Here is a 12,566-nt window from a genome sequence, read left to right as displayed (position 1 = left end):
CAGTCTTTATAGCAAACGGGACAAAGGGATTTCAGTTTCCCATGATCACGGTTGGAGGTGAGAGCATTGGACACGGCATCAGACAGGTTATTTCTGGAATACTTTTTATGGAGGTTTAAAATAAATTTCAAAGACTGCCATTTAATCTTGCTTCGGCGTCTGTATTCCTTTCACCCTGCGAGTCAGTTGATAACTTCACAGAACACTTTTGTCAGGTTCCCATGCTTCTTTAGGCCAGTCTTCAGCTGCAAATTGTCAGAGAACTCCTACTCACATCAATATGAGCACCCACAACTTTATTATTATTATTTTGAATACCCTGATGTTTAGCATGCTTCTTCATTTGTGCAAGTTTGCCACAGCTTGCCATTCCCTTAAGAATGTTGATGAAAACCAACCAATTAAAAAAAACCATCTGTTTGCTGAGCCAAACAGATCACAACTGAGGTTTGGTACCTATGCTTACACTTGGAGTTCAAGTGACAACTAAGACTCCAAGCTGCCAAGGAGACATTACACAAAGTTTCCTTCACCACAACCAATGAATGATACAAGTTAAAGTTGAATTTTAAAAAGACTACCTAAAGGTTTGGGGGCACTAGTCCCTGTGTCACTCAGACCCATATACACATATGCAGTATGTCTCCGAGCACGGGGTTATTGGAACATCTGCTTTTTCTGCTGGTGAATCCTGCACATCATCTACAAAATACTGATAATATGGGTACTGGCGGTACCTATGTTTTCTTCCATGAAAAGTATTATAGTAGCAGCAGAAAGGCAAGAAAAGGGAAACATTACTATTTTATAGTATTTTTCTATCTTCTACTTAAAAGGAGGCACTATTTCACTAAATCCCAACTTCCAATAGTACTTCCTCAAACGTATGCAGCATCTCATGAATTATATTTACCGTCTGCCTAATTTGCCACCACATCAATTACTGATTAATTTTAGTGCAAAGTGCTACAAATGTTTACATGTATATTTTGACAGCCAGAGTATACTGAATAATCCCAGCACATGGACAGCTTCACTTTTTCCAGTACGCAGTTCCAAAGACACTATTGCAACTAGGCTTCTCTTTTTTTGTCAGAGAAAGAAAATCCAATTTATTAAAATGTAAAGCTTTCATGGTGTTACATCAGACTGCTTTCTAATTTTACTTGCAAATATGTAACAAAGCAGTCGAGCAGTTGCACAGAACCTTTACAGGTTGGGTCCTCTGATCCCGCTTGCTTCTTATGCTTCAGTGGGGAAATGTATCCCTAGGCTCTCACATCTTGACAGTACAAAAACTGACTTAAAAGTTGCTTGTAAATGTTCTTTTCTCCACCTTGATCCTAATTTATCAGACACTGCTAAAGGAAACTTGGAAAGCACTCTACAGTACACCAACAAAGGATGCATTTTGCTCCCAAGCATCAGTCCTAACCCCAATTCTCACTGAAGAACCCCTGTAATGCTTGACTAACATTAAGATACATTTGGGCTTTTTGAGTTAAGTACATCATACCCTTTAAAGATGATTGTCATCACAGTGACTGGTTTTATATATGTAATATCACACATGTGCAGATACTTTCTGTACAGCATAGACTAAACTGTAATAGTACCTGCAATTAGCCATCAGTAATCACCAGTACCCTGGAGGTTATGGAGAATTCAATTGATTTTATGAAAAAATAATAAATAAAAAATCATATCCTTACTAGACCTACGTAAATGATAAATAGCCCTAACAGAGGTACCAAATATCAAAATGAAGTCTCATCTATTGAACAGTGTCATCAGTCGATGCTTTTGTCCTAGTTTTAAAATACTCAACACTTTCAAATTATACACCTGGTATGCCTAAGCAATAAATAACGCACAAGCAAGTTAACAAAGATTAAACTCTAGACTGCATTTACAATATGTCAGTGAGCTTACAGTAGCTGCATAAACGTATTTTCTTAGTTGAACAAAGTAAACTCAAGACAAATTTAGACAGTGAAAAATAAGTGACTTTGTATTTTACAAGAGCACATGCAGCAAAACCATGTAGAGCTCCAAAGCGAGCCATGCGAGGGGTAGCTTCTGCTGGGTTTGTTACGAATCCAAATGACTGGAGGCTTCTTCGTATTTTGCACTGCCACCTAGCGTAGACTGTCCTCGTATGTTCCAAGCTTCCAGCAGACCATCAGCACCTGAGGTACTGAAAACCAAAAAACTTCCATAAAAATAGCAGACACCGTTTTTGTTTTTATTACTTGGAAACTATCAATTGCTGGAAGGATAAGACTACAATAACCAGCTTAAACAAAATGTTTCTAGGACCAAAACCTAAAAAGATATCTGACACCAGCAGCAGAAAAGCCAAAAACAAAAACAGAAAAAAAAAGCCTAGAAATGCAACAAAGTAAAATTATATACTTGTATTTTCAACTCAGTGGCTAAATAATCATCAGATATGATTCATCTGCAAAAACATTTCATGTAGATTCCCCAAATGAAAACTAAATTAACACAGGTTTAGCATCTGTGCTTTTATAGAAACTACAGATGAAATTAGGCAGTATTTCTCAATAGCAGGTCTAGATTTAGAGTGGTTATTTCAATGTATTTTTTTAAACCAGGTGTTGCTTCATCATTTACACCCTGTGCCTTTACTCCAAGGTTTAATCACTGGACCTCTGCCTGATGAGGTCGATCACACTGCTCTTGTGGAACGCGCTGCTGCGCAGGACTGCAGGGAAGTTGGCTGAATAATCAGCTTCCCCCACCGAGCCAACAGTGCCATTTCCAGCTAACACAGTGAGGCTACATCATGTGGCCATCCTACAAAAGCCACACGGACGGTACCGTGACAGACAGTAACACACAAGTTCCACAGGTGATGTCGCGCTCTAGCTGCATTTGGTGGGGGGGCTCACTTGGCTAAAGCTGGAGGGCACTTCTCATACACACTCCAACTTCCTGATTATTAATTAGAAAATGTATAATAATTCTCATCAATCAGAAAGGTTTGCTCTTGGGTTTTTGTTTTTTAACTACTTGAAGAGGAAACCTTATGCTCAACATCTAATAGAGTAGCTCCTATTCTGTTTAACAAATTCTGTTTTCATCCAAGGTGTAAACTCGACCAACTCATTAAAAAGACTTACTCCAACTACGTCGTTACAGCAGAGAAAATCATTTCATCCTATAAAACTCAGTCCCTACTTGCCTTTAACTGTATACATGTACACGACGCAAACAAAACCCAGGCAAAGTTGCGCTGTTACTGCTGCGATAGAAATGCTGCACAATACCAGCGGGTTGATGCGCTCTGCTTAATGCTCCATTTGCACAGCAGTAAATACACAAGATACCAAGTCACATTTAGCTCGTAGACATTTATACCTATTTTCATGTTTCTGAGTCATTTTCTTAACAGAAATAAGCACCTTAAGTACCGTGCATCCTACTAGCATTGCTGTAATGTGCCAAGATCACAGATTATGAATAACTAAACAATACAAAAACCTGATGGTACGTGAAAAACTGTCAAAATACAATAAAAGCTTATTTCCCACAAGAGTTTCTCTCTTAATTTTCCATTATACATCTACCCCTTATAATTACAAGAAAAGCTGGTCTTCTTAAGGCCTCTTATTAAGAGATTTCACTCTATTTGCCAAACTCATGTTCTTGCAACAAGCAAGAAATTCATATTGGCAGGTGTACAGCTAATAGAATTAAGCAAATCAATAAAAATTGAAGTGTTTCTGTTTTGTATATATGAAAAGTTCAGGAGAAAAACGCTGTTAAGTAGTTCTGCTCCCCAGTCAGCCACAGCAATTTGACTTTACTACCGTACTTAGAACAAGTTTTCTCTGAGGTCGCAGCATAGGGTAAAATTTCATAGAAACAAGATATACAGTGAGCAGAAAAAAATCCAAGAAAACACAGTTTTGATTTCTAATGCCATGGCACATAGTAACAGAGTACTAATTCAGCCTGTCAGAGAAATGAACTTGATGAACAGCATTCTGTTTACCATGCTTGACACATACTATGTTGAGTAAGCACCTTTAGCTTATATTGTCTTCTGAATTTTCACTAAATAGAGCCTTCTTCAAAACTAAGAACAATCCAAATGAACCTGCAGGGCAAACTCACGGACCAACAGGAGGAAGAGGCTTAGTTTGTTAGGCTGAGGCAAAAAGCCTATTAGGATCCCTATCTATGGAAATCAATATTATCCTCCCCTGCAGCTACAGACTTGAAACTGCTGTAAATGAAAGAAACGTCCCCTGCCCCATCTCTTCCGGATTCAGGAGGAGGGCAAGTTCTGTAGAACTTGAACGTTGAACACTGTGGAAGCAGAAATTGCTCTACATTTTTAAGCTGTACCTCTGCAGATATTGACATCTAGCATTTGAAAACTCACTGCTGAAAGGTGTAAGAATGATGAAGTGTGAAGTTATCACTATAAACTTGAAAAATCTACAGAGTAAGGGAACACAATTTGTTCTATTCAATCCGTCCTGAAACAAATTAATAAACATACCATGTGCAGCGCAATATGCCCACTTCACTTGTCAGTATGTTATCTTGCTATACCTTGCCAAAAAGGTACACAAGACTTGGAAGAAATGCAATGCATCCTGTCTCCTAACAGCATTTTTTATTGCACAATGCATTGTATGAATCTTGTTTGCTGTTTGAGATTCCACCTGTCTTCAGTTAATTTATGATGATAGAAGAAATGGGGAAAAAAACTCCTCCCTGAATTGATCTGCAATGGAACTGGACAAATTATCTGAATGTACCTTTATACATTATGGGGAAAAAATAAAGAATCCTCCATCATTCATTTATACTTTTTCCTCTTCTTAACATTCAGCTTGCAAGCATTTAACATAGGCTTCCAGACAGCAAAAAAAAACAAAACTCAAACCTCTGCTCCTTTTACGTATTGCCACCTTGGATTTTGTATCAAGACAAATAAGTCTTTCTAATTAGTCCTCTATCACTGCAAAGACATTTATGAGCTAAAGTCCATGTACAAACCTTGCGCAATCCAGCCAGCCTTTTCAGGGTCGCATTAGGTTCTCTGAACAGATCAACTACCAACTCCAGAAGAGCCTGATAAGCTAACTGACCAGATCCTTATCTGGCAAAGTTGAGGAAGAATTAGGCATCCCTTAAGAGAAAAACTCCTTCAGGGCTGGAACAGCAAAGTCAACTGTGACTGCTCCTGAAGGACGAGACGTAGAATCTGGGACGAAACTGGAGAGAAACTGACAGGTCTGTAAGTGAAATCAAGAAGCTGGGGAGGGCTCGTAAGCCTAGACAAACAGTAAGCAAAACCATGGGCTTGCTGAGGCCGGGGCAGCCAGCTCTCCCTGATGAAGCTCCAGTCCCGCTCCCTCCCTCACCCCATTTTTGTCTTGAATTTCCAAGTTCTTTTTAAAAGCCAAGGAAGAGGACCTCATTGAATGTGATTTATATCAATCCAGGTGATTTTATAAAAAGTTATCCTTTCTCAAAAGTGTGATGAATAACATGTGTCATTCATCACCAGTAACAACAAAATATTAACATAACACAAAAGAATAATCAATAGGTAGTTATTCGAACCCAAGTAGTCATTCCCCAAAATTTTCATCAATCACATAACATGTGGCATACTGCAAAGCTTGTGAAAATATAAATTACTTAGGAGGAAAAATATAGCTAACTGCCCCGTAGTTAAGGAACACTAATTGAAGTTATCATAAATTGTGAAGAGATTTCAGTGCTGGGAGTAATTGCCCACCTTCCTCTTTGCAAGTTATCTTTTACACAAATCCAAAAGGTGCTGTTTTCATATTTCTCTGCACAAGTCCTACGCTAAAACTATATGTCTGTAACAAGCTAAATAATTCATCAGACATATCAATCCCACTACTTTTCGTCAAACCCCTTATGGAATATAGGCCTAGGCCTATTCAAACAGTTATTCCACCTGCAACAGTTGCCTGCCTGCCTGTTACCTTCTCAGCCTCCTCTGTCCAGAAAGTGATGGCCATAAAAGAGGATCTGCAGGAGGCACCCGGATATACCCACTCAGACCAACATCCCTTACCCCTAGGAAGGCAGAATTCTCTGGTCTGAAACCTAAGGCAGCCTTACGGATATGGCTCTGCAGAGAGGCCAGGGCAAAAGAGATCAGCAGCACTCATAAGGTTGGAAGAACCCATGGAGAACTGGAACTCTAAGACTTAGGAAGACCAAAACAACCAGCAAAAGATAAGCTGGATTTTTAAAATAAGCCTCAATCTTCAGCACTGTAGAAACTCTGTCAGAAAGCAGAGGAAAATATGAAGGGGGAAAAAAAATGAAGAAAAAAATTACAAACAAGCAAGAACAGGGACTCTAAAGTAGTAACACTGCCCCATGCCCCTACTAATGCCATCAGGGCTGTAAAAATCTCACAGGACTAATTTCTGCTCATATTAACCTTGTGACTAGTATTTTAATATTCGTGTAATTATCAGAACGTGTGAAGCAAACAGCATTCAGTGCTGCTTGGATAGTTCCGGTAATGAGGACTCAAATGCACAAACCCCACTGAATATACAGGTGCACAGGACAAAAACCTAAGATATCCACAGTGCTTTAAATCTAGTTCAGAATTAATAAAAAAAAAAAATAAAACATCATAAAATAAAAATCAAATGAATGAAACACTGCCCTATCAAAGGCTACCACGCTTGTGAAATTCTTATCCGAATATAAGGCTTTATTAATAGCCAATTCTTTACATAAACTCCTGCCTTGATGCAGGCTGAGAAATACAGACGCTTTCCCTTATCGTTTTTGCTACGTAGACATCTCTTAAATATAGATAGAGGGTGCCTGTAAACCAGCGAAGACTGAAAATTAGTCTCATTTTTGAGAATCAAAGCTGGATTCAAAAGGCGTACATATGGCCTCATTCTGGTATATATATTTTAATGCATCACTAATGGACAAGTAAACAATTCCTCTGGTGAAGAGGAATGGAAGCATTAGCTGAATTAATTTCATATCAGATGAAAACACAGCTCCATGAAGACTTGGTGCTATTATTATTTATCCTTTTTTTTTTTTTTTTTTTTCGAATTAGGCACTGGGTTAGCTTTAGGCACCTGGCAAACAGATAAGCACAAGCTCTGCCGTTCACGCTTCAAAAATCCCTGTTTTATTTTGGGGGAAAGAGCGAGCGCCCTGCTCGATCGCAGCTCAGGAATTACACGCCGCTCCTTCCCACCCCTCGGTCCCCTTCTTTTCAGGCCGACAGCATTTCAACTTCCAACTCTGCCCAACTTATTCCCCCGCAATACCTTCCGTGCGGTTTCCATCACACCTCAGTAGATGCTGTTCTTCGCAAGATGCGGATGGGTACCCGGTAGCTCATCACTCCACCAAAATTAACCCCTTCGAGCCTCCTACCCCTCGCCCAGCACCCCCAGCAGGACGGCCAACCCCCCGAACGCCACCCTCGGAGCCCAAAACGCCTCTCCCAGGCCGGGCAGGGCGGCAGCGGGCGGGCAGAGCCGCTCGCAGCAGGGGCAGGCGGCGCGGCGCTCCCGGCGAAGTTGCCCCCAGCCCCGGCTCCGCACCCAGCCCCGCTGCCCCCCGCTCAGCCCGGGCGCACCCCTCGCCCTCCGCCGGCTCCCCGCACGCCCGGCGGGCTGTAACCTTCAGAAACTTGCAAAGGGAGAGACTTCGGCGAGCACGGAGCCCGGCTCCGGAGCTGTCCCCGCTCGCCAGCAGCCGGCGGGGAGAGGAGGAAGCAGCGCCCGCGCCCCGCCCGGCCCCGCTCGGCCCGGCCTGCCCCCGGCGGCGTTACCTGGCTGGCGGCAGGGGGGGGCCGCCCGGCGGGGCACTTTCCGCCGCTGCCTGCGTGCGTGTGGCGGCCGGCAGCCCGCTATGGGTAGCCCGCAGCCTCCGGCGCGGCGGCAGCGGGAGGAGACCGAGGGCTGGGCGCTTGTGCACCCGCAGCCCGGCTCGCCCGCCCCGCCGCCGCCACAGCCACAGCCACAGCGAGGGCGAGTGGCGGCTGCCGCCCGCCGCGGGCACCGGCGCTCCTGCCCCGCGGCGCCGCCTCCGGGCGAGTCTCCTCCTCCTCCTCCTCCTCCTCCCAATGTCACCGCTGCACGCCGCCGGCTTCCCGGCCGGCTGACCCGCCTCTGCCGCTGCCTGTGTGGCTCGGTAGCCTTGTAGCGGCACGGCACGGCACAGCCGCGCAGAGGTGACCCTCTGCTGCCGGAGGAGGCGAGCCCGGCGCGGGGCTGTGTGAGGGAGAAGCCGCCGCTTGCCGTTCACCTCCCGCCGACCAGAGGGAGCCCGGCCTCCGCCGCCGCCTCCGCTGAGGGGCGGTGGGGGAAGACCGCCCGGCCCGGGGGGACGGTGGGGAGAGGTGGCGGTACCTCGGGGACAGGGCTGGCACCCGGCTGAGTGCCCCCTTCCTCCTCCTCTTCCTCCTCCCCGGGGCTGGGCAGCCCTCGCACGGGCACCGAGGAGCCGAGGGGCAGTGTCAGGCACTGCTCCTGCCGCAGCTGGGAACGGGGGCACCCCTCAGGGCCAGCGGGGTGCCCCTCAAGTGCCCCTCAGCCCCTCAAGTTTGGGATGGAGGGACAGGGTTTGCCCCTTTCGACTGCCAGGGGGTCCCACGAAGTGCCCACAGCCTCCATGCCCTCCAAGCAGCCCACCTTGGCCCTTGGCAATGTGAGGCAAGGGAGTCTCAGTAAACAACAATTTTCATATAATCAATGTGTTATGCTTGTTTCTTTTGTAGCTAGATGATAAATTACAGTATTTCAAACTTCAGGTAATCCTGCTGAAACTCTCTGTGTTATAGCTGAGCAGTTTGGGATTGGAGCTGTAAAAGCAACTCCTATACAGTCATATACAAAATTAGTCAAGTTAACACAGAATAGATTGTTACCTTAGACTACTTAATAGCATTTTTTACAGGGTTAATTTTTAGGGTTTCTTATGTTACAAGATCTGTACTCACCTCCTATACTCATCTACAGACAGCTACTAGGACAAAGCCTGGTGATGACCTGTGCAAAGCAAAATGGATTTAGTTTCAAAAGTTTGAAGTCAAAACAAAGTTACACAGAGACACAAAACTGGGAGCAAAGGGAAGCTAACCAAATATTTGCATTTTAAGCTATATAAAAATAGAAAGGAAAACCCTGAGAAGGCACATGAGAGAGATCTTGCCTTGTCCAAACATTTAAACATTAAGAAGTAATATATAAAGATCTTGTATATTGATGGAACTACACGTTTAGGTAAAGCTATTCCTACAGAAGTGTTTGCAGAATTGTACTCATATTGAGCAAGCTATCGTAATGAAATGAAACTGTCTTTTAAATTCAGAGATGAGTCTCTGGAGTATCTCTCATGAACAAAATTTTGCTTTTCACAACAGGAATTACTTCATAATATTCCTTCTTGTTCAATTTTTAATGTTCTGTACTATAGTAAATAGCAGAAAAGATCCTGCTGGTGTATGAATTGAGACTCGCAGACTCAGAGTGCCACTGATTAAAACCTATGTTTTAAGAAGGGAACTTAGAAAAGTTAGCTAGACTTCGTTCAACTACAGCTAAGTTTCCTTCTCTGTACTCCCTTAAGGGCTGGGTACTGTTCAGGTTTAGTCTGCAGTTCTGTTTCACATGAAAGCAACCTCATGCTCTTACAGCACACTGTACATACAATGAGTGCTTATCAAAAGGTCTCGAAGTACACTTCTTTCTTAAGTGAGGCTTTGTCATACAGCAGGCCATACACAGGAAGGAAAGCCTGATTTCTAGATTAGATTTCTATGTTACGATTCAAGATGTCACTAGAAGGTGCCTGTTCAGAAATCTAACATATGTTTTTCAGTGTGGGGAAAAACAAGCAAACAAAAATATTAGATTTTTATTGCCCCTTTGAAGTGTTTAAAACTGATATATAATCGAAAACCCTCTTTCATCACACAGTCGAAGTTTTCAGAGCTCAGAACTACACTTTAGCATAAAAAATGTGATCTGATGTTCAGAAGTCTTGACCTCAAAATTATTTCATATGTGTTTCAGCACTCACTATCTCCAAAAAATAAAATCACATTTCAAGTGCCTAGATATGGATTTAGGGTGTCTGACTGCATCCATTTGGGCTTGAAAATCTTAGCCTGCCTGTACCTGTGCTTCATAAGAAATGCATCAGAAAGCTTCAGACAAGCTATAAAAGCATTCTCAAAAAAGCAATGCAGACTTGCACCAGTAGAGCACAAGACACAACCCTAACAAAGCTACTTGGCTGTATAATTGAACTCATTCGGGTATAAATAACACCTGAAGCCCAGCCTTTAACAGTCAACTGTAGTAGCAGGAGAAATAAACAAAATTAAACATCTGCAGGAACAGTTTTCCTGTTACTTGTTTACTGCTATCTTCCCAACAACATTTTCCAAATCAAAATGTTTCTCTTTAAAATCTGTCCCTTTCTGCTAGCCAGTTACTACCCCAACTCTCTCACAAGACCTCCTGTGTTATACCGTACAACTGTGAAGTCTATCTGAGCTTCCTGACTTGCTACCATTCTACTTCACTGTAGAGTCAAATACAGAGTCTCTTACTGAAAAAGGTGAGGACAAGGGGGCAAGGAAGGAAAAGAGAAATTAAAGTATGACACACCAGAGACTTCTGAAAGGAACCGCATCTGGAGCTATTGGAGAATTTCCCTGCTCTTCTCCAGTCCCACTAGTAAGGTTTACTATATGCAGGCCAAGGCCTGGGATCAAAGAGAACACTAAATCACCAAAAAACTCCAGGATGAGAAAAAGAGGTAGGATTTAATGGTCTGTCAGCAGCCAGAGTGGAGTCTCTCTGCAGGAGAAGCTGTAGCAAGCAATCTGAGTCTCCCAGTGTGCAGGGGGAAATAATAGGGTTGGTAGGAATTCTCTACATTTTCAAGGAAAAGTAAACAACTTAGTAGGAAAAAAAAAAATGCAAATCTTTATTGTTATAGGCCTTTGCTCAGAGCACATTTGGATGGTTAACATGGTTTGTTTCCAGGAAGCTTTTTGTGTTATATTTGATCCATGTTCTGTATAGTTGTTTACCAAGGAAAAGGAGTTAACATACACCAAACAATTGGGTACGTCATGCTAACCTTGGGAAAATGCAGAGCAGTAAGATATAGGCTTAACAGCAAAATCGGGGAGAGTTGGGGGGGGGCGGGGGGGGGGTAACTGTGAAGGGTTTAAACTATTCTGTATTCCTGATTGCCCAACCACCTTTTAAGGCACAGGCAGGGTAAAAATGCAAGCCTGCTTGTTCTCAGGACAGTCAGTATGACTGACGGCATAGCGTAATTGCATCGTTTCTCCATAATAGCCACAACACAGCAAAGAATATTGAATTCGTACCTGCTTTTTAACTGCAAAGAAGTAGCGATTCAAGAATTAAATCATAACAAAAGCATAAACCATTCCCTTATCAGCGACTGAACACTCCCACCCCTTCAAGCCACTATCCTCCTCACAGTAGAACCAACAACCCTGCCTAGAAACAAAGGATGCTTCTGGCACTGAACCAAAGCCTAAAGCACCGAATGAAAATCACCAAAAACACATCCTAAGCAAGACTGAACTTTGCTAGTACAGCTTCCTGCATAAGTGTCACTGTAGATTACTGCACAAAATTGAAGTCTGTGAACTATGTCAGGCTCTTAACAAACAGCGAATCAGTGACCGTGAACTACAGTTTGGCTCTCAGTGCCTCGCACCTTGTTACTTACACTGATGATAAATGTGTACGAAAAAGTTACCCTGCTGATCTAATGGTGATTTATACCCAATTTATGTGTTGCCATGCAGCTACAGAACAACTGCAAAAGAAGCAAGTGAACTAGGTTATGCAAGGGAACTGGAAAACATGAAGCACTGAAAGAAACCAAGTCTTTTCTGTACAGGTTCCTCTGTAAGGGCAATCCCTTGTGCTACTGACTCCAGGGAGGCCAACACAGGCCACTGCCAACATGGAACAACTTACAGGAACAACGCTCAGAAAAGGAGCAGCTGTATAGCTGATCTAACAGAGGTGAAACTGAAAGTGAGACACAGCGTACTACAAGGGGCTGAAGAACTTCCTCAGTTATCCCAAGTGATCACAGACGTTTCATCAAAAGACAATGATGAAAAACAATAAAGAAGCACTGGAGAAAAGACTGCAGAGATAGTATCACACTGTGTACCAAATGAGAAATGGGTGGTAATGCAAATAATAATAAAAAAAAGTGAAGTCTTGTGCTGAGTAGATTGCACCTCCTGCTGAAAGATAGATAGATTTGCTTCCTTTACACTTTGGGAATATTTATTGTATTTGTTGTACCAGTAGGGAATTATTGTAACAAAGTTACCTAACTCAAATGTTGTTCTACGCATCAGATACAAGATGCAAATTTATATCATCAACATCCATCTGGACAGTAATTTCACTTCTTTTCCTGCTGTTCGGAAAAACTCAGTCTTAAAACTCCAAGAAGGAAAAACTATTGCACTGCTTTGTATT

At 42.9% G+C, this 12,566-nt stretch overlaps 1 protein-coding gene across 14 annotated transcripts in view; it reads right to left on the bottom strand.

Moving 5' to 3' along the window:
- Positions 1-12,566, bottom strand: part of INPP4B (inositol polyphosphate-4-phosphatase type II B) — a 359,615-nt gene that overhangs the window by 345,793 nt on the left and 1,256 nt on the right. For 9 of the 14 annotated variants that reach the window (XR_011808668.1, XM_072036748.1, XM_072036745.1 and 6 more), the window contains exon 2: positions 9,014-9,062. The exons of 2 other annotated variants lie outside the window; for them this stretch is intronic. Coding sequence is in view for 1 of the 12 variants with exons in the window: in XM_072036750.1 (XP_071892851.1) it covers positions 9,014-9,026 (13 nt within the window). In the remaining 11 variants the exon portion in view is untranslated. Of the gene's footprint in view, positions 1-7,843; positions 8,096-9,013; positions 9,063-12,566 lie in introns of those variants that run through there. 3 more of the 14 variants (XM_072036746.1, XM_072036756.1, XM_072036754.1) reach the window with 2 other exon arrangements.

This window comes from Anas platyrhynchos, chromosome 4 (genome assembly GCF_047663525.1).
Source record: "Anas platyrhynchos isolate ZD024472 breed Pekin duck chromosome 4, IASCAAS_PekinDuck_T2T, whole genome shotgun sequence".
NCBI lineage: Eukaryota > Metazoa > Chordata > Aves > Anseriformes > Anatidae > Anas > Anas platyrhynchos.
This window is presented reverse-complemented; position numbering and strand designations above follow the sequence as displayed.